This window comes from Mus caroli, unplaced genomic scaffold (assembly GCF_978045245.1).
Source record: "Mus caroli unplaced genomic scaffold, Mus_caroli_1 scaffold_20, whole genome shotgun sequence".
Lineage (NCBI taxonomy): Eukaryota > Metazoa > Chordata > Mammalia > Rodentia > Muridae > Mus > Mus caroli.
Window position 1 is genome coordinate 32,049,955 of NW_028227275.1, and position 22,324 is coordinate 32,072,278.

The 22,324-nt window shown below is 42.7% G+C and overlaps 1 protein-coding gene and 2 pseudogenes across 9 annotated transcripts in view; 1 reads left to right on the top strand and 2 right to left on the bottom strand.

Moving 5' to 3' along the window:
- The window catches only part of Cdc37l1 (cell division cycle 37 like 1, HSP90 cochaperone), a 52,057-nt gene extending 47,935 nt beyond the window's left edge, over positions 1-4,122 (bottom strand). For all 9 annotated transcript variants that reach the window (XM_029472789.2, XM_029472788.2, XM_085834260.1 and 6 more), the window contains exon 1: positions 3,807-4,122. In XM_029472789.2, coding sequence (XP_029328649.1) covers positions 3,807-3,938 — 132 coding nt within the window. In that variant the 5' untranslated portion in view covers positions 3,939-4,122. The remainder of the gene's footprint in view (positions 1-3,806) is intronic.
- Positions 4,123-19,069: 14,947 nt separating this feature from the next.
- On the top strand, positions 19,070-20,377 carry LOC110285845 (tektin-5 pseudogene; annotated as a pseudogene).
- Positions 20,378-20,631: 254 nt separating this feature from the next.
- Positions 20,632-21,465, bottom strand: LOC110286098 (phytanoyl-CoA dioxygenase, peroxisomal pseudogene; annotated as a pseudogene).
- Positions 21,466-22,324: the final 859 nt, after the last annotated feature.

The window sequence follows — 22,324 nt, forward strand, 5'->3', positions numbered from 1 at the left end:
TCAATATTTCTATAACTACTCATGTAAATGCAATGGGTGTTTAGTTCCTTATATTCCTTGTCTCAACAACAAAAGTGGAGGGCATTTTTTTAAGGATTTCTTGGTTAGATGTACTTCATACTACTTACTAAGAATCACTGTTCTTAATCTGTTGCCAGAACTGTATCATTATTGAAGCCTTTATAAATTTACATCTCAACTGTATAAATATAATCATACCTTTTGTTCTTCATTAGCCATTCACTACTAGAATGATGCTTCAAAAAGAGGGGGCAGTCATGCTTTTTCCAAGAGTCTATTATAAAGCACAGACCCCTTAGTTCCTGTCAGTTTTACTTACTGGCTTATTCTTCCCACCCTCAGAACCCTATTATCCCTTTTCACTGATAACGCTCTATCCTCTATCCGATTCCTGCCCAATCCCTAAGTCTGTTCTTATTCACTCTCTCCAAACCCAAGGTATATACATTGCTATATACTATAACTATAACATTAATATATACTTATTTTTTCCCCTGATTCCAGGCTTTGTAAGGAGTTAGAATTTAGTAACAAACTCTTCTGGCACAGGAGTAAACCTGAGTTTTCTAGGACATTTGCGATTTCTACTGGCTGTCTGTGGACATTGCTCTCCTGTTTCCTTATTTAGTAGTTATTTGGGTTTCAAGCCCATATACTGCCATGTCTCTAAACAACAAGTAAAACATTTATTTTTACTTCTTGATACACTAGAAAATGAAGATGTTGGAGAGCTGGCTCAGTGGTTGAGCTCATTTGTTACTCCTGAGGAGGACCTGGGCTCCATCTCCAGCACCCATATGGTGACTCACAATCATCCGCAACTCCAGGACATCCAATGCCTTCTTTTGACCTTGGCAGGCATTAGGAATGCATGGGATGCACACACATGCATGCAAGCAAAATTCTCATACACATAAAATAATAAATTGAGTTTTTAAAAAGAAAAATTATCAATGCTGTTGCACACCTTTAATTCCAGCACTTGGAATGCAGAGGCAGGCATCTCTGTGAGTTCAAGGTCAACTTCATCTACAGAGTGGATAGCTGGGCTACATAGAGAAACTTTTATGTCAAGGGGGGTGGGGGGAGTGGGGAGAAAGCCAGAAAAAGGAGAAAAATGAAGCTGTAAAACAATTTGTAAAAAACAAAGTTATTCCAATAAAGGCAATTATTAGAAGTGGGGTGCAGGATCTCACCCTTTCTAATTATACAAAAGCAAATATTTCTCAAATCAAGCCAACTACCAGAATTATGTATATTTAAATTATTCCCCATAGACTATCATATACCATTTGGTCATACTGACCAACATGGACAGAGATGACTAAGTATACTATTGGGTCTTTAAGAAAAAGAAGCAACCCAGGGGCGTGAGCCCATGTTTGGCACGCATTCTCCACAGAGCTGCATTCTGAGCCCATATCAACTCTTATTTTATTCTGTGATCATATAAAAGTTTAAAAGGCCATAATTTTAGTAAACAAAAACTCTGCAAAGAAACTATGATGGTTAAAGTCTACTGGAGCAACTTTACAACAAAAGCTCTCAAATAGCAGCCACACAGGATCCCAGCACTGAGAGGGCCAAGTGGGCACAGGCCCACTCCTAACCAAGAAGCAGTGTGCAGTTGGTACCTGCTAGAAAGGGGAAATCACTAAGTTCCATCGCTCCTACTCCAGAGCGGGCGGTGCTATGCTGAGCAGTAGCTAGCCAACACAGAATGAACTCTGTGGGGTTTTTGTGGACTTTTTGCTCCATTTTAGCATTTTTAATTATTCTAAAAATTTATTTATTTAGTCTTACTAGCCTTTTGCTTGTTTATTTTTATTTCATTTGGGTAGTTTGTTTTAAAAGGGGGAGAACATAATGTGGGATGAGGAGAGTTGGGGAAGATCTGGGAGAGTAGAAAACAAGATGCAAATATATTGTATGAAAATTTAATTTAAAAAAAGATAAAAGCGGGCTGGAGAGATAGCTCAGCAGTTAAGAACACTGACTGCTCTTCCAGAGGTCCTGAGTTCAATTCCCAGCAACCACATGGTGGCTCACAACCATCTAAAATGAGATCTGAAGCCCTCTTCTGGTGTGTCTGAAGACAGCTACAGTGTACTCATATAAATAAAATAAATCTTTAAAAAAATACAACTATCTTTTTTTAAATCCTCAAATTCTGGCTTGCCTTTTCACACATCATGTTATATTGAGATAGCTCTCTGTCTCTCATATTTGATAAAAATTAAGCCAGTAACTTAAGATGAATTTTTAAAATTCTGTTGATTGATTAAAAATTTTTTTTAAATATTCTAACCTCCCCCCAAATTTAAGTCCTAAAGCTAGCAAAACATATAAGTAGGCTTGTAATAATTATATGTTCTTAGACGTAATGACTTTGTAAACTTTATCACCATTTAAAAGCCTTCTCATCCAAATAAAATGCTATAGTATTTCTCTGGATAGGCAGTGCAGAAGCGTCCTGAAAAGAACAGTGGACTGGGAGTCATGAGTTCTAGTGGGGACCCTGCACTGTCTAACTAGATGACCCTGGGAGATCTCCTTTAGTGAAGGCAATAGAAGCCTCCTTAACCTCCATCACCTAAACAAATGCACAGGTAAAATCGTTTTAAAATGCTGGGTTTCTTGGATTACTTCTTCGAGTCAAGCACAGTGCACTGAAATTGAGGCGGTTTCCTCAATTTGCCTGTCCAAATTGACACCAGCAACTTTTCGTTTTCTCCCTCGGCAATACTAAGTATACACAGATGATACTAGTGACCCGTAACTAGGTGACTACTGACCCATCAATTCTCATTTTCCCTTACTTTCCCTATGAGTAGTTGGCTGACCATAGTCTGTGGTTATGAAACAGCATACTGTGGGTGAGCCCAATCAACTCCGCTGACTGGCAGAATTGGCCCACACTTGCCGGCAGACAATTCAAACCGGTCATCTTTAAGAAAAGCTGTTATAATATTGGACCACATTTTTGCAAAAATGCCTGGAAATCATACACCTACAATCAATTTCATTGAAAAGATTATTGTTCAGTCTATGCTTTTGAAATCTGGTTCAAAACACACCCAGGTGAGAAGTCGGGAGAAGGTGATGTTCGTAGCATAGCACACCACCCCTATAAAAGCCATAACTGGCATATCACACTTGACAGTTTCCGAGGCAAGAAAGCTGGGTTGAAAAACACATGTACTATCAGAAACTTCGGGAAGAAGCCTGAAAGAAAAGCCAATTCGGTGGCTGTATGTTTTCACCGGAGACTGACGCGGAATCAAACTATGAATACAGCAAAGGACCAATGATAGAAACGGAGGTGTGTGCCAGCGTCAAAGGCAAGGCTTACAGAATTTGCTGAGATGTCAGCGCGGCAAAGAGCACGTGAGATGTTTATGTCAGGACTCGGTGTACTATTTTAGAAGTACAATCACTCTCTGTTCCTATCAACTGTGCACAAAGTAGCTGGAGCTCGTAATAAAGGCTCGGATGAAAGCACGCACCAGAGGACAAAGGGTCAATGTTATACACTTGAGCGGCCCCCAAAGCTCCACGCAGACAGCAGCAGAGAGGGGGAGGAGGAACCTCTTGCAAAGGTGAGGGGCAACCAGCCCCAGTGCAGGGACAAGTGTGCGTGGACGTGGAGGTCGGGAATGCGCGCGTGATCGCCTCCTTTTCTCGCGGAAGATGCTGCCAGAGCTGTGGCTTGGCATCAGGCTCCCCCGCGATGCCCACAGACGTTTCCCATCCCCCGCCCCCGGCAGAACGCAGGCCGCTCTTACCTGGGCGCCGCCGTCCGGTACCGGAGAGTAGTGGGACGAAGAGGGGGACACGTCTAAGTCACTCTCCTCCTCGGTCTCCCCGCCAGTCCTCGGGAAGCTCCAGGGGCCCGGTGGCGGCCACGGCTGCTCCATGTCCCACTGGTCCGGGCCCGACAACCGCCAGTGCCAACGGCCCTGGCGTGAGTGGAACCTGCTGGGCGGAGCCAGCCGCCCCGCCGGCCACGGTCGTTACCCAGAATCCCTCTGCCGCTGGCGAAGCCGATGCACCCCCGGAGCAGGCCTGGACTGTGCCGCCGGCGGACTGCGGAAGAAGAAGTAGCCGGCCGGGACGTCATTTCCGGTGGGCGTGACCGGGCGTGGCCACGTCTGGAGTTTAAGTCCAGGGAAGCTAACTAGGGTTTCTGCAGGTTCGGATCCGGGCGGTCAAAGGGTATTCTGACTTGTCCCTCTTCTGTTTCTAAACTGCAGCTCCTTCGTGTAGAGCAGTCTAAGTCGGAGTCGAGGGGGACCGATTTAGAAAGCACAGCCAACTTTCCTTTAACTTCAAATTACCCGCGACAAGACTGTTCTTCAAACCCTGCTACAGCGGAGGAGGACACTAAAAATAAAATACTGGGGCAAGCACATTTGTAAAGAATTGAGACAAGTAGTAGACACATCAGAGGGCTTTCTGTTCCTCGTGTCTTTTTAGAATCGTGAAGATCCGTGTGCTCACTGTCCCTTTACTTTTTGAGACGAAATGGCCCACCATAGCCCGAGAACACATTTTAAGAGAAAACCCCAAAGATTGGGAATGTACCCTGGCAGTAGAGTGCTCATCTAACTAACACAGGCAAGGCCCTGATTTTAGTTTTTAGGACCAGGGAGAGGGAAACAGAGACACCTAGGAACTAGGAAAGTCTAACTTCACAACCTGCACGTTTAACAATCTGGCTTGTTGTCTATTCGCGATCAGATAAGACAACAGTGATCAGTCTTTCAAGCTTTGCTTGATGATTGGCAAACTGTAGGTGGAGGGGGTTGAGGGGGGGGGGTGAGGTTCACAGGGGTAGGCCAGAGGACCACATCAGTTCTCCCGCTCTGTCATTTTTCACAGCATTCCCTTGAGACAAAGTTTCTTCTCACTGAGCGCGGAGAACTGACACCAAGTCTTCTGTCGCAGCCCACTTAGAGAGCTAGGGTTAGAGGTGTGGGCTTGTTGGGGATTTGAACTGAGGTCCTCGTGCTTGCTCAGCTAGCATTCTTACCTACTGAGTCATCTGCCTTAGCCCTGACTGGCAAACGCTAAAGGCTCGTTAATCCTAATGGTCGAGCGATACATGAGAAAAATGCTGTTAAGCATGCTGTGTAACATTTAAGGAAGAGGGATGACATGAAAAGCCTATGTGATTCAGTTCTGCTCTTTCATGATTAGGAAAATACCCAACAGTATTTTTACAGCGGTATCTAATACAAAGATGGTTTTGGGGTGGTAAAAGAAAGCTAAAAATAAGTAAGTAGAAGCAATGGAAGAGTAGATCTCAGCGTGCTGATGTGGAAATATCTCTGAAATGAACAAGTCTGTAATCCTGGGAAAAGCTGAGACATGAGGATTCCAAGTTCACCACCAACCTGGGCTATACAGAAGGGGCACTCACTGGGTTAAAGAAACCAAATTACAGAATTAGATTATGTAAAGTGAGAAGTTACAGTTTATTTGGGTTTTTTTGTTTGTTTGTTTGTTTGTTTTAAGGAGCAGGGCAGAGAAAGAGCAAGCTAGAAAATTAGAGCATATTGCCAGAGTTAGAGGCCCAGCAGAGCAAAAGAGTCAGAGGTTGAAAGAGAAGTCCAATTGAGTCAGTTAGCTTGAAGAAGTGTTTGAGCCAGAACAACTGTCCTGAACCAGCCAGCCACTGCTCAGAAAGAACTAGAAAGAGTGAGCTTTCTCAGCAGCAAGTCTCAGAAGCTGAAAACATTCTCAGCTTAGATTAGATTGTCTGGAGGCTGGAAGCTTCCAGGACTAGGTCTGGGTTAACAGATGGCAGTAAGCCTCAGAGATGACAATTATTCAGGAGAATAAAAAATACTTTTACGCCGGGCGTGGTGGTGCACATCTTTAATCCCAGCACTCGGGAGGCAAAGGCAGGTGGATTTCTGAGTTCGAGGCCAGCCTGGTGAATTCCAGGATAGCCAGGGCTACGCAGAGAAACCCTGTCTCGAAAAACCAAAAAAAAAAAAAAAAAAAAAGATACTTTTACAAAAGTCTTGGAAGAGCTAGAAGAAGTGTAATAATCACTTTGGTGGCTAAGGCCAGGGATGGAAAATTCTAAAGGTCTTGATTTCTATTTAGCCTTCCCGTAATGTGCTGATTGTTACAGGATATTTGATGATTGCTTATAGAACACCCATATTGTTACAGATACTGTTTGTTAGATGCTGTTGGGTGTGTCCTAATTAGATACGGTTTGATGTGCCGCTAAAAGTCTCAATAGATAAGCATGCTAAGGAATAAAAAGTTTCTGCCTACTGTAAGGCAAGTTGCTTGGGAGAGGTCTAGTGGTCTTTGCTCTGTGACCCAATCTGCTCTATGACCTGAGGCGAAGTGGGCTGGGTGGCCTTGAGCTGCCCCATCATAAAGCTGGAGTGGTTCAGCCCCTACTCACTTGGCTTGGAGCCCCCACCATGATAGTGACGTGGTTCAGCCTGCCAAGTTCTAGGGGGAGGAGCTGGAGACTGCTTTTATAGCAATTGGACCTTTGAGCGCGCTCTCTCATGGCTTGGAAGAGCCTTCCTGAAAGAAGCTCTGGGTAAGAGATAGGGATTCTCTTTTTGGACTTGGAAATCACAGAGGACGCAACAGAGGACGCAGGTAAAACAGTATTCTAGGAAAGAGAGCTAAGGAGCTCTCTTGCGTTTGGAGGAGCTCAAGAGACAGGAAGATGAGCTCAGTAAAATGACACAGATAGAAAGAGATTTCTAAAGAGCTAGCAGGTGAGTTGTAAGATCAGGCTTGCAAATAGAGATTTTGTTAAGAAAGTAAAGTTACATCGATGAGTTAGCAGATTTTTACCACAGCTCCCACCTTCTGTGTCTTTATGGGTATAAATTATTAAGTAAATTTAAAAGGAGGAATATTACAGTTGGTAGAAGATTTTTCTACAAGTGTATAACTTTATAATCAGAAATAAAAGTTGAAAAGCTTTTCATGCAACCCTTGTTGCAGTCAGGTAGTAAATGTCAAGGGGGAAGTGTAACAGGTCAGAGAAAATGAAAACAGTTTATTTCCCCCTCTTTATTTGAAACCACAAAGTGCTTTGAGTGGTGCCTGGCTGGAAACTTAATTTTTCAAATCCTATTTTCAATGATGGTTCTCCAATGCTTTCACTTCCTATGTAAGGCCCACCACCCTCCAGAGGTACTGGAAAAGAAAGGATATGGGGGAAGTGGACCTGCTTAGAAAGGTTCTTTGGAGCAACTCCAGTCTGTGTCATCTGGAAATCGGCAGTTCAGTTCACAGGTTAGCAGTGGCAGCTCGATCTGCTTGCAAACATTTTACGGCTACACCAGCAGTCCAGTTTGCTAGAGTTGGGATAGCAAATAAGAATCAGCAGCGGTAGCACTGCCTAACAGAGATAGCAAGGCTCCAGCTTCAGCAGGAGAAAGCAGCAGGAGAAACCAGCAGGAATGCTAGAAGTTCTCAGCTGTGCCTCTCTCCAGAAAGTGAAGATCAGCAAAGACTTGAGACCCACCAGCATTGCACAGATAGCTCTATAAGCAAGCCAAGCTCAGCCCCATCACTGTCCCTGGAGTTTTATTTATAGCTTCCAAACATCCTGTGTCCTCCACGGGTCTTGCCTCAGTCCGGTGCATCTGTCTCAGCTGACTTCACTCTGCCAATCAGCCCAACTCCTCAGAAGCAGCAAGAAACTGCAGCACCACAACCAGAAGGTTTTTTGGTGCATTTCTCTCTATGGAAATGAAGACAAATGCAGTTCAACTATGCAATGTAAGGCAGACCAATACGTACACGTTGTTCGCAAAGAATCCTTCATCACGTGTGCTTTCACATGCTTTAGCAGAAAATCCTCTCTCCTGTGTCTGCTTCAGCTAAATATCCCTTCAGGAGTCTGCCTTAGTCTGCCACCTGGGGTTAGTCATGGAGGTGGCAAGATTGCCAGGGCAGACAGTAGTTGGCACTAGCACGGGACAGTGCCTTTTAAAATATTTCCCACAACAATCCAGTCTCTGTATTGTCTGTCCAGTCTATGTTTTGTCTCTTTGTGATTGATCACTTGGGCTAGCCCTTTTGAAGTTGATTTGTGTGCATTTTTTTTGTGGAGCTATCAGTAACTGAGACAGTCTGTGAATTATTTGGATTATTTTCTTGGTGAAGACATTCATGTCTCCAGTAATAAGAGGGATTCTTTGGTCAAATCTGATTTTTACAAGTTTTATTGGTCTGATCTATTATGGAAAAGTATTCATATTTTTTCATTCCCTGTAGATACATAAGCATAACCACATCCATGTCTCCATCTTGGCTTAGTTCCTCAGTTTTTTTGGTAACCCAGTGTCTCTCAGTTGCTGTTGTTCCTTTTTTTTTTTTTTTTTTTTACCAACATTAGGAAAATTGAGAGTTAACAAAGCATGATTTAGTCTGTCCCTGAGGGTTTTTATTCTCCCTTTTTGTTTAATAAGCATCTCTTTTAAGGTACAGTTGGCTCTTTCTCTATCTGCTTGTCCTATGGGATTATGTGATAGACCAATAACATGCTTATACTATGCAAAGAATTGCTTCATCTTACTGGGTACATATGCAGGATCATTGTCAGTTATAATTTGTGTAGGTATACCCATGATAAGTGCCGTTATTTCCAACAACCATGTAATTACACAATCAGCCTTCTCAGACCTTATAGCAGTTGCCCATTGAAATCCTGAGGACATGTCAATGGTATGGTGCATATACCTTTGCGTTCCAAATTCTGCAAAATGGAAAATATCCATCTGCCAGATGTCATTCCTTTTGGTACTCTAGGGTTACCGCCAGTAGATAATGGAGTTTGGTTGTATAAAGAGCATGTAGAACATTTTTTTTTTAATTTATGTTTTTGGCTTGTTGCCAAGTAATGGAAAATCTTTTTCTTTAAACCTTTTTCATTAACATGATGTTTCTCATGAAATTTTGAAGCTGCTAACGTATTGTCTACTAGTAGTTGGTCAATTTTGTCATTTCCTTGAGCTAATGGACCAGGCAAACCTGTATGAGGTCAAATATGAGTAATATATAATGGATAATTTCCACTTCTGATGACCTGTTGTAATTGTATAAATAGCAAAGTTAATTCCAAGTTATCCAGCATAAATTCGGAAGTCTCTATTGGAAACAACTCTTTCTGCATATAAAGAATCAGTAATTATGTTAAGAGGTTCAGAATAATCTAATACTATCGTAAGGATATCATAGAATTTTGATTTTTGAACCGATGTATACAGACTTGATCACCTTGCTTATTTTATCTGACTTAGAACCTGCCATCCTCTTCTTCTTTGCATCAGTATAAAATGTTGGTGTCTCTGGACTTGTGTTCTCTTTACTATACCTGGAAGAATCCAATTAGTTCTTTTCACAAACTGTATATGTTTGCTTTTTGGATATTTATTATTAATTTCTCCTAAGAAATTACTACAAGCTTTTTGCCAATCTTCATTAATCACCCATAATGACCTAATCTCAGCATCTGTAAGAGGTACCACAATTCCAGCTGGATCTGGTCCTGCCAGCTGATGCAGTCACGTTCTGCCTTTTATAATGCATTCAGAAATCTTTTCTATGTATGTCTTCAATTTTTTACTTTATGAGCTAAAAAGATCCATTCTATAATACTGTTTTCCTTTTGTATGATGAGCCCAGTAGGAGAATGAGTTGAAGGTAAAATGAGTAGAATACACTCGAGTTTAGGATCAATTCTATCCACACACTACTCTTTGCAGACTTGGTTCTAGAAGAGTTAACTCTTTTTCTGCTTTGACCATTAGACATCTTGGACTGTCTAAATTGGAATCTCCTTCTAATATTTGAAACAAATTACTTAACTCATATATGCTTAATCCATTGTAGGCCTCAGTTAATATCTCCCATTAATTTTGAAAATTTAAGTTTGCAATTGGTCCCCTATAGATCTCTACCCTTTGTGGTCAAATTTTTTGTTAACTGATTTTATAACCCAAGTAACTAAGTGAATCTCTCCTCTCTGTATTTCTGGAACAATCTGTAACCCCCAGCATGGCAGAATTCTTTGTGTTAACTTAAACATATTTTTTAAAACATCTTTGCCAGAATCTGCCAACAGAATGTCATCCATATAATGATAAATGATAGCTTGAGGGAATGTTTACAAATTATTTCTAATGGTTATTGCACGAAATAAAGTTGTACTATTTACCATTCCCTGTGGTATGTATCTTTCAGTAGTATCTTTTTAGTAGAGGACTATTATTTGAAGTAGATACTAAGAAAGCAAACCTTTCCTTATCTTTCTCATGCAAGCATGCAAGAGTATTGAGGAAAAACAACCTTTTTGTTTTGTTTTGTTTATCGAGACAGGGTTTCTCTGTGTAGCCCTCGGCTGTCCTGGAACTCACTCTGTAGACCAGGTGGCCTCGAACTCAGAAATCTGCCTGCCTCTACCTCCCAAGTGCTGGGATTAAAGGCATGCACTACCACACAAAACAACAACAACAACAACAACAAACAAAAACAAAAACAAAAACCAAAAAAAAACCCCTTCAAGTCAAGTCAATTATTATTATTATAGGCCATGATTTTGGTAACAATGATGGTAAAATTACCTTATTAACTGCTCTTAAATCCATTATCATCTTCTATTTACCTGATTTCTTTTTTCCCAACAAACACAGGAGAATTCCACAAACACAGGAGAATTCCATGGGCTGGTAGACTCTTCTATATGTTGAGCCGCCAGCTGCTCTTGTACCAGTTGTTCAAGAGCTTGCAATTTTTCTTTTATTATGGGCCGCTGCTCTTGCCAAAGAGGCTGGTTGGATAACCGCTTAAGGGGCAAAGCTCTTGGTATGTCCTCGGTGGCCCCTGTTTTTGACCATGGGCACAGCTTGTGATTGTTCTCTATCACCTGCATCAATACCGTTCCCAAGATCTACCAAGATCACCTCTATATCCTTCATTTGTTTTCCCTGGAATTGCAGAAATATTAATTTGAGTAACCCCATTATTGTGAAATATCTCTTCACCATAAGTCTATGGGTATGTCAGCCACAAAAGGTATCAGCTTCCCTGTTTGCCTTTCTGGTCCCATTGGACACTTTGTCTTATTCCTGATAACTTTCCAATTCCTATAAATTGTGTGTGGCCAATCTGGATTCCAAGACTTTGGGGAAAGTACGCTAACATCAGCTCCTGTACCCAACCTTCTATGTCAACACCATTCATTTGTATCATTAATTTGGGTCTCTGATCATTAACCATTGATTGCCAGAACACACATTTTCCAGTGCTCCCAAAAGCTCCTGTCCTTTCTACTGGAGCAGCCTTGCCCTTGATGTAAAGAAACAAGAGCTGAGCAATTCTATCCCCTGGATCAATTTGCATCTCCTTTTTCACATACCCCATAATTTTTATTTTTTTCCTTGCTATTCCCATCTACTGCACCTGGATGCACAATAAATCCTGAGAAGTTAATCCACTCCTTCCCAAGATGATTGCCACTCTCCCCGAAGTGAAGGGACCATGCACACCAGTGGTTAACTTGTAACATTCAACTTTTGGGGATAATGTAAAAAAAGGTGTCTGTAGTTAGATCCAAAGCTGCACTTCCTTCTGTAGCATGCATAAGATCAGAAATACCTGATTTTGATTTTCTTGCCTATTGATACCTCCTGACTGACCAAAGGAAAATGGCTCGTATTGTTTGCTGTTGGGCCTCGAGCTGACAGGCCCTTCGGTGCCTTTCCTGATGACAAGAGGTTACCTCTTATGTATCTCAGACAAGCAGTCCGTTGACCAATGTTTACCCTTTCCACAGCAGCTAGAATACCCTGGAAGCCTTTGTGGCTCAAAGCCACCAGAACTTGCTTGTTCTCCCCTACGATTACCAAATTCCCTAGTGTCAATGTTACTTTGAGCTCCAAATCTTTTAGCCTTACTTTTTTTTGAGGGGGAGGGATGATCAAATTCACCACAATTAAAACATCAAGCATTTTGATTCCTGATATTTCTAGCTGTGGTTCACCCTATGATATTGACATTATACTCCTGAGAACCAGCACCAATTGTCTCCCTTATCCGTTCATCTACTGGGGGCTCCTCATGCTTTCAATGGTCTGATTGCTCTCTTACATTCAGTGTTTGCATTTTCAAATGCCAAAATTTCTATCAATGACTGTCTGGTTTCTGTGGGTTGCTGTATATATACAGATGAAGGCAGGTACAAGATAAGATGAGAGCCTGTGCTTGGGAAGTGGAAAAGGAAGGCGGGCTGAGAATTTTAGAGACAGAGTGACAGAGAGTGGAGAAGAAGTGAAGAAGAAGAAGAGAGAAGATGGAACCTGTAGGAGAGGAAGATGAGCCAGAACCACACAATCCTGGGAGCCATAAGTACTGGGGATTTCTTAGATAATTAAATAATAATTAGGGTGTGTCTGCCCCCATCTAGGTGGGTAGCTTGTGTTTGTATCAATTGAGTTTTGAGTTCATTGTGTGGGCCTTTTGTGGGTTGAGAATTTACTGATATAAATCTGACTGATAAATCACAAGCCTCTAGAATTTGGATTTTACCATATTACCAGGATGTGTGACCACTGACCACAGGGGGTGGATGGCTGGGAATGTGAGCAGGATCTGCCGCAAGAGAACAGCCAGATAGGCAGTTGCTACACGGGGCTCACCATGGAAGTAGAGAGATCGCCAGAGAGTAGCCTGCGCCAGTGTGGGATGATGCTTTTAAAAATATTTCCTACTACAGGTTTCAGCGTCTCTTATGGCTCTATTCACAGCTAAACTCAACTTCTGTAAGAATTCTGTGACGGCTTCTCCAGAACGCTGTATTATTTTAGTAAATGAGGTAGATTCCCGCCCCCCCCCCAACACACACACAGTTTTCTTCAACCAAATCCCAAGCCCTTAAAGCAGCAACACAACCTTGTTCAATTACACCGTCATCAGATTCGATTTCTCCTTGTGAGTCAGCCTAACGCCCTTCACCAGGCAGCCCCAGCAAACCGCCATCCAACCGATTTTCCAAAGAACCCTTACGTTTCCACTCCACCCGGCAAAGAAACCAGCTCTCTGTCAATGTAGACAGAGAGCAATGTCAATGTAGACAATGTCAATGTAGACAGAGAGCAATGTCAACTGCTAAGATGCTCTCCTTGACTTCTCTTCTCTTCTTGTTGACCCCTAATGTTATAAACCTTCAGATTTTATGTGTGGGGGAAGGACTTTGTCAATTACTGTAGCTTTCAACAACGTCTGGGTATAGACATTTCCCAAGTTGGAATCTAAGCCTTGACCTTAAACCCCCACGCTTCAGCCTCATACCATGTACCTGCAGTTTGGACATCATCATTAAATGTATCATGCACATTTAAAATTTGACATGTCCAAACGTGAGCTCTTCTCTTAGAATTCAAATATTCCCTTCTTCCAAAAAAAGGAGGTGTGTTCTAAGACTCAAAAAGCTATAAGATTCACAGGTACCGGCTCCCAAACTGACAAAGATAGTAATCACTAGGGAAACCCGTCCACCTCAACTCTGCTTCTCATTGGTCAAATGTCATTCACCTAGAGAGCCCAGCCCAGCCACTGAGTCTAAATTACGTTCTTACTCCCTTTCTAACCTGTGATTCCCCCATCTTACCACTTTGTGTGTGTAGATAGATAGATATAGATAGGTATAGGTATAGGTATAGGTATAGGTATAGGTATAGGTATAGGTATAGGTATAGGTATAGGTATAGATATTTCCTGCTGTTCACTGTATTATCTTTTCCGTTCTTATTTCTTCTCTCACTAGAATGTAAGCTCCACATGGCCACACGTGGAGCTTCTTATTCATACCTGTAAGGATCAGATCTGTGCCTGTTGAGTACATATGCAGTGAATAAATGAATGGGAATGGCAAAGGATGGATGGAAACAGGCCTAAATAGAGATGAATGAGGCAGGAGAGAGACATAAAGACTTATATTGTTGACAGATGACTGGATTACTTTTTCATCGACGTTAGAAAATACCCAACAGAAGCAACTGAAGGGTGAAGGGGTTTATTTTGGTTCCATTTTGGAGGCAGCAGACCATCACATTGAACCAGCACGCAGTGGTGGTGCATGGCGCTGCCATTCCTCAGATCTTGGCAGAACAGGAAGCAGATGGCTTACACTGGAACCAGAGACACGCATGACCTTCAGGGCCCTCTCCCAGGGACCCAGTTCTCTTAGCTAGGCTATATGTTCACAGGCTTCCAAAACAGTGAAATCAACTGGTATTTCAGGGGTTTCAACGCATGTGCCGGTCAGGGGACATTTCATATTTAAAACCCTAAACGATGAAGGAGTTGACTGTGACAGATGAGAAGTCTCACTGTGAGCCACTGCTGACTTAAGTATAGTGATTTTTAAAATTATTATCCTCTCTCTCTTTCTTTCTTTCTTTCTTTCTTTCTTTCTTTCTTTCTTTCTCTCTCTCTCTCTCTCTCTCTCTCTCTCTCTCTCTCTCTCTCTCTGTGTGTGTGTGTGTGTATGTATGTGTATGCCAAGATGTGCAAATGTGAAAGTCAAAGGTGAAAGTCAAAGGTGAAATGAGCTCTTTCCTTCCTCCGTTACAGAAGTTCAGTTCCATTGATTGAACTCAAGTTGCTAGGTTCATGCGGCAAGTGCCTTGACCCACAGAGTCATCTCACGAGCCATAAATACTTAAGAAAGAATAAAACAACTCATCATACTCCCTTATATCTGTTACAGATTGGCTTATGCTGTGATTTGCCTACTAATCAGAAGGCTACCTTTTTCTGAAAGAAGTGACTTTCCAGTTGCAGAGGATAGTATAGATAGTGTAGCAGAATTATCCCCCAATTAATTTAAATGTTAATACAACAAGAAGCCTGTGATTGGACAGGGAAAAGGGAAGCAGAGCTTAGAGTTTCAAAGACGGGAGGTGGGGGGAAAGACAGGGACAGAGAGGAGAAGGAAGGAAGACCAAGACAATCCAGATGTCGGGTGGCTTTAAATAGCCACAGGTAGCTATGAATTTCATATAAGGGACAGATAATTACAGGACAATTTGTCTTATCTAGGTGGGCAATTTATATCAATATCAATTGACTCTGAACTTATTGTGTGGACATCTTGTGAATTGAGAATGTATTGATATGTAAAGCTGCCGTCAGATTATAAGCTTCTAGAGTTTTGATTTACTGGGTTAAGGGGATTTGGGACGGCTGACCACAGTGGGTAGATGACTGAGAAGGTAGAAGCAGCTCTTAGGCAGGCAAATCAGAGCTGGGAAGACTGCTACCAGGGGCTGGTCTAGAGGCGGCGAGACTGCTGGGGCAGAAAGTAGCTGACCTTAGCGAGGGATGGTAATGAAGTTTTATAATATTCCCGAAACAGGATATTCTATAAATTCCCAGCCGCTGTGTGTGTTGTCAGTGCCAGTGTTGAGATCACAAAATGCTAGGAAGTCCAGCTCAAAACCAAGCAGCACTAGTCTGCCTCACAAATGTGAATGCAGAGCTGGACCTTTAATCCCAGCACTTGGGAGGCAGAGGCAGGCGGACTTCTGAATTCGAAGCCAGCCTGGTCTACAGAGTGAGTTCCAGGATAGCCAGGGCTACACAAAGAACCAAAAAACAAACAAACAACCCCCCCCCCCAATAAACAAAACCAAATGCAAATGCAGTTATATAAAATAGATCCCATGTGTAGGCTCAGATTCCAAATGGCTTCAAAGTTGTTAAAAAACCTTTTGGTTTTAATTTACTCTTTCCTTGGAAGCATTCCCAAAACTGGGGCAGGGGGAAGGAGATCTGAACAACTGAGTATTCCTTTTTGTTGTTTTGGTTTTGGTTTTTTGAGACTAGGTCTCTTTTATAGCTCTGGGTGAGAACTATGTATTCTTAAATATTCAGATTGCCAGGTTCTGCTTGGCCACTGAGACCACTGTTCTTTGTTTCAAGTCAGGGTTTCTCTGTGTAGCCCTGGCTTTCCTGGAACTCTGTAGACCAGGCTGGCTTTGAACTCAGAGATCTGCCTACTTCTGCCTCTTAAGTGTGGGGATTAAAAGCGTGTGCTACCGTGTCCCGGCTTGAGACCACTAGTTTTTTGTAAATTTATTATCTTTTCTGACATTGTAATTGATTGCCATCCTTCATTTTGTTGAAGGTTAAGATGAACTTCTAACTTTTGCCCTTTCATTAGAAACGTTTCTGAAAAATAAAGAAGACTTACAAGTTAATGATTCTGCTTTCTCATGAGCACTCTTAGGGGCACAAGGAAATATGAGTAAGGAGAGTTAATTGTATATTTTTCACGATAGCCAAAAATAGAGGCTTAGCCGGGTGTGGTGGCACATGCCTTTAATCCCAGCATTCAGGAGGCAGAGGCAGGCAGAGTTCTGAGTTCGAGGCCAACCTGGTCTACAAAGTGAGTTCCAGGACAGCCAGGGCTATACAGAGAAACCCTGTCTCGAAACAAACAAAAAAATCGAGGCTTAATTTCACCTTTTGCTTGTGCATGTGTGTGTATGTGTGTTTGTATGCACATGTGTATGCGTGTGGTACTCTTCAGGCATCATACCTCCAGAGCCTTCACTTTGCTTTCTGAGACAAGATCTTATTGGTCTGGAGCTTGCCAGCTCAGTGAGCCTCGCTGGCAGGGAACCACGGGGATCCTCCTGACTTTACCTTCCAGTGGTGGGGACTTTGGTAAGCACATGCCACTGCACACTGTGGCAGCTTCTTTATGGTTCTGGGGCTGAACGCCGATTCTCATGCTGTTTGGCAAACACCTTACTGACTGAACTGTCTCCCCAACCTTCAGAATACACTTCAATGAGGGGTAGATAAATGTGATGTTTATAGACCCAAATATCTCATAAGGCTAAAAATAATAAAGCATAATGTGCTGTCTATTTTTATTGAGAACACTGTTCTTAAAGTGCAGGGCTGTATCCCCTTTCTATGGATTTCCTTCTGAAATAATTGCAAGGTATTAATTATACCCCGTGGTAATTATATTGTCTGCATTTTCATTGAATATATAACCATATTTTCATTTTATATGAATGAGAGATTGATATGAAAGATTTCAGACTGACGTCACCAAGAATCCCTTTAAGCTATGAGCTATGGTAGGACAGGAAGCCCATGTAAGCATGTGGTAGTGTTTCCATTTAAGCATCTTATAGATTGGAAGGTATATATATTTTTTTGTTTTTTGTTTTTTGTTTTTCGAGACAGGGTTTCTCTGTGTAGCCTTGGTTGTCCTGGAACTCACTTTGTAGATCAGGCTGACCTGGAACTCAGAAATCTGCCTGCCTCTGCCTCCCAAGTGCTGGGATTAAAGGCCACCATGTCCAGCGAAGGTATATATTTTAAACACACAAATGTTGAGCTACAGAGATCCCTAAACTCCATCACCCAAACTCAGCCATGGTGAGGATTTTGCTACACTCGCTTCTTGAAATATTTGAAAGTAAGATCTAAGCATTATGTCATTTTACCACTATGCACCTATGATGATCAGCCTTTATTGATTCATACTGGATGTGGGCAGCCCCATCCCAGGGACCATCGAGGAGGAACCTACAGCTTCATTTGGGCAAGGCAAGCTGGCTAGCAATGGGGTTATAGCTCCAGCCTTTCTCTTTTAGCTTCCTGACTGTGGACACAGCAAAGTGGACAGTAAGGTCACTCACCTGCTGCCTCATCTTGCCCACCACTGAGAGGCCTGACTCTCATACTCTGGCAGGCACGTGCTTACACAGTTATAAAACGGTAATGCAACATCTTAATATGCATCTCTAAACAAAGTTAATGTTCGCCCCACACAGACAAAAAAAGCTTCCATACCTACCAAAATTAATCAATGGCTATTATATAGTCAATCTCCAAGCATTATAAAAATGTCCTGTAATTCTCAAACACTGAGTTGGTTTGTTAAAATCAAGGTGTAAAAATAGCTCACCTATAATATTTGGTGATTGGTATTTTTAAGATCTGTACCAGTTACTGCCAACTCTTCCTTTGTTCTAACAATGCCATTGACTTTTGGTTGTCATGTAGAAAGCTCAACGTCATATGTGTGACAGGATGCCTTTTTCGTGGTGCCATTAGTGTGTTTCTCAGCTGGCCGTGTAGCTCAGTGGTAGAGTACAAGGACTTAGGTCCTATCCCTGACACTGTAAAACAAAGCAAAACATAATGAAAACATGCTTAGCTCCCATAACTGCTTGAAGAGCAGTGAAATCTAGAGCAATATTGCAACCTAAAACACTCTCTGATGATGGGAACAATCTCTGCATTGTCTGCGTAATAGCCACTAGCTATGCGTAGCTACTGAGCACTAGGAATGTGGCGAGAGCAAGCGAGGAGCTAGACTTTATTATTTATTTATTTATTTATTTATTTTGCTTTAGCTAACTTAGTTATATGTAGCCACTATATTAGACAATGCAACACCAGTATTCTGATTGAACTTAATGTCAATTTCTTCTTCTTTTTTTTTTTTTTAGTCTTAAATGCCTCCAGATCCATCTTTTGAATAATACAAGTGCGCATGTAGTACTACCATAGTGATGTAGTTAAAGTTGTTCAGTGGGTCCATATAGATAGTAGTAGCCTGATCCTTTTGGGAGAGTTCCCCAAAGGATGCAATTTTAGTCATTTTTAAGATATGTCATGTTTACGGTTCGTTAAAAACAAGGGAAGAGTTCATTTATTTATTCATTATTAGTAAAAGAAAGGTACAATTTCTTCTTGAAATATTAAACTGTGCAAAAGCTGAAATGTTAGAGTTTTAAAGAAAGACGTTGGAAAAGGATAGACATAAGATATAGTTTTGGGTTTGTTTGTTTGTTTCTAAAGGCCGGGAGTTGTGCACAAAAATCAAACAAAATTAGTGTTCTACAAACTCATCATTGCTGAATTGGCACAAAGACCCTTCCCCGCGCTTTATGACACCAGCACTGAGTCACAGAAGCCCCGCGGCTCCTAGCTCCTGAGAAGCCTTGACCCCTTGGGCAAAATTTTGCCCGCGTGGGTCTGATGGGGAAAGATGGAATTTCTTGGAACCATTCAGACAGCGAGTTACTGTGGCTCCAAGAAAGACTGTGGCTTGCAGTGGCCGCCCCCTGCTGGGCAGGACCCTGAGGTACAGGAGTGCTACCAATCCTTTCACCTGCCCCGCTGCCGCTCTGCGTGGAGACCCAGAGTCTTCTACAAGGTCGCCACCACCCAGAAAAGCCAGGAGGATAGCGCAGGCGACCAGGGGCTGTCCACAATTCTGCCCTCGCTCCACTCCCCGCACTCCAATCGTTATACCCAACGCGAATGGGACCGCTCTAATGATCTGCTGATCAGTATTGCAGAGGCATCGCGGCTCCGCGCCAGCCGGCTGTCAGATGACTCCCTGCGGATCATGCAGGATAAGGAACAGCTGACACGCCAGATGCAAGAGGGAACCTTCCGGAACCTGGGCCAGAGGCTCTCCGACATCCGCTTCTGGAAGTCCGGGTTGTGCCATGAGCGGGACATGCTGATGGCGGAGATCAACAACTTGAAAACCCTCAAGATGCGCTTGGAGTGCGCCGCTAAGGAGGTGAACTGTCCCCTGCAGGTGACCCTGGACTATCTGTACAGTCAGGAGAAAAGGATCGGGATTAACCTGGTCCATGACAACTGGGAGAAAAACCTTCTCCAGGAAGCAGATTTACTAAAATGTTGCCAAGATCAGATGAGAAAATTAGCTAAACGAATTGATTCCCAGATGCAAGATAATCGAAATGTTCAACATGCCCTTGAGCAAGACATCGCAGACAAGAGCTCTGCACAGTCTATTGACGAGAGATGTTTAAACCTAAAAAACACATCTGAATCCATCAACTTCTTCCGTGGCATGGAGAAGTTTGACGAAACGGTCTCCGTTCCTGAAACCTGGGCCAAGTTCAGCAATAACAACATCAGACACGCTCAGACTATGCGGGCCAAGTCCGTCCAGCTGCGGGAGGAGGTAGAGCACCTATTTGAGACCTTGACAGCCCAGGTGTGGAGGCATTTCACCAACATCAACCTGGCCTACCAGTCTGCCCAACCTGGAGTTCTACAGGGGTGCGGCAAACACCAAATAAGACCCAGCAGCTGCAGAGCAGTCTTCTAGAAAGGCAGAAACCACACTAGTGAACCAGCAGTTGTAGTTCAAATCTGAAGAGACCTCCAGCCCTTTTCTTTTCTTCTTTTTTTTTTATACTCAGTCACCTTTATTAGTTATACCCCAGGTTATTTTTTTAAATAATAATATTTCACACCATTAAAGCAATAGCCCCACACTAATTAAATTGATGCATCCCAAATACATGTGTCTTGATCTTTACAGGTGATAAAGATAACATCTCAATAAAAAAAATTCCTTCGATGTCTTGCTTTGCTTTGATGTTCTCTTTAAAAGAATTATAATGAAGAGCCAATTCTTTTCACTTTTGTTTATGGGAGAAAGAGGAGGAGATAGCACATTGCTGTGTAGCCCAGGCTGCACTTGAAAACTCTATTCTCCTGTCTCAGACTCTCACCGCCAAACCTCACACTTGAAGGGCTGTTTCAAAGGTTTATTCTATCTCCTTTCACAAGTCGGCATCGAAACACCCAAGTATCCTTAAAGTCCAGGATTCCTTCAACTCCGTACTGTTTCTCCGTTATCTTGACAACTCCCTTGGTGATGTTTTCTTGACTGGTGCCCTTCCTGTTGATATACTTGCAGTCAGAACTGACAGTGGCAGGAAATCGCTTTATGGGATCCTTGAGCTCTGTTCGGACATCTGTCCGAGGTCGGAAGAAAACAGTGTCGCCCTTCTCCATCGCAGCGTACACCTGGGTGTTGTTCTGCTCATAGTCTTGGATGCCATGGTACATTTTTTAACTCCTCCCTCCCACTTGAGGCAATCATGTAGCTTCAGAGTGTGTTTGTGGGTTCCTGGGAGCACAACCAGACAACTGTTTCTGTCAATGAGCACCGTGGCTGCCCAAGCACAATTTGATCGCTGGATAGGAATGGGAAATAGTGTAGATTCTGATGCAAGGGATGCAGGCAGGGAGGTGGGGAGGGGCGGGGGCAGGGCGTCTACTAGCCAGAATCTGGAAGTTTATCAGTATCCCATGCAGAGTCATAATATTGGTTCCAGGAAGCACCCTACATTTCAGAATCTAGGGTGAGGGCACAGTATCTAAAGAGCTCCTCATCTTTTTGTAAATCCTGGATCTTCATAACCACTCTTTCGCTTGGCATAAAATCCCGTTTTGCAAGGGTTATGGCTCTCATTACAATGACCCTGTTGGTTTCACCTCCTTTCTGCAGATTCTTTCAAACTCAGCTCAAAAACGTTGAATATCACCAGATATCAGATTTTTAATGACGAGAAACCCATTTTCTTCATAAAATTTTTCTCTGCTCCAGGCCCAAAGTATACAATTACACATCACTGTTCATTATGGAAGAATCTCAGAGAAGAAACTCAAACAGGGCAGGAACCTGGAGGCAAGAGCTGATGCAGAGGCCATGGAAGAAGGGTGCTTGCTGGTTATCTATCAGGTTGTCTCATTAATTTGGTTTCCTTCCTTCCTTCCTTCCTTCCTTCCTTCCTTCCTTCCTTCCTTCCTTTCTTCCTTCCTTCCTTCCTTCCTTCCTTCCTTCCTTCCTTCCTTCCTTCCTTCCTTCCTAGCAGGCATTTCTCACAAATACTGATAATAGCTTTTATTATTATTATTATTATTATTCAGCTTTCTGCTGTTATTTATGCTTACCACAGGATAATTCACTGGCCCGGAAGACAGTGGGGCCTAACAAATCAGCCCACAGAGTCCAGACATAAAAGGATTGCAACAATGCTTCAAGGGTCTTTCAATCAATTATTATGGCCTCCAGAGAGACATCAAGTTCTACTAAGAAGCTATCAACGTGATGGAACAGAGACGGCCTCTCTCCTAACACTGTCCAATGACCCAGGTGGCCTCTCTACTCCACATACTTCACACAGGAGCTGTTTGTTAGCTCTTTGAGCACTCAACAGTGGTCCTATAACCCAGATGTGACAATTCTTTGCAGCTCTCTGATCATGGCAGCAGGCTCTCTTCTGGAACAACACATGTCTGAACATACAGGAAAGGTTGCCCACTACTTCAGGGGGTGTGACTCCTGAAACATCTGGAGACCACAGGCCACAATCCCCTGCCCTGGAAGTAGACAGGGAAGACACATTTGCATGGTGTTTGTGTGCCATGGAATCCGTAGGCAAGG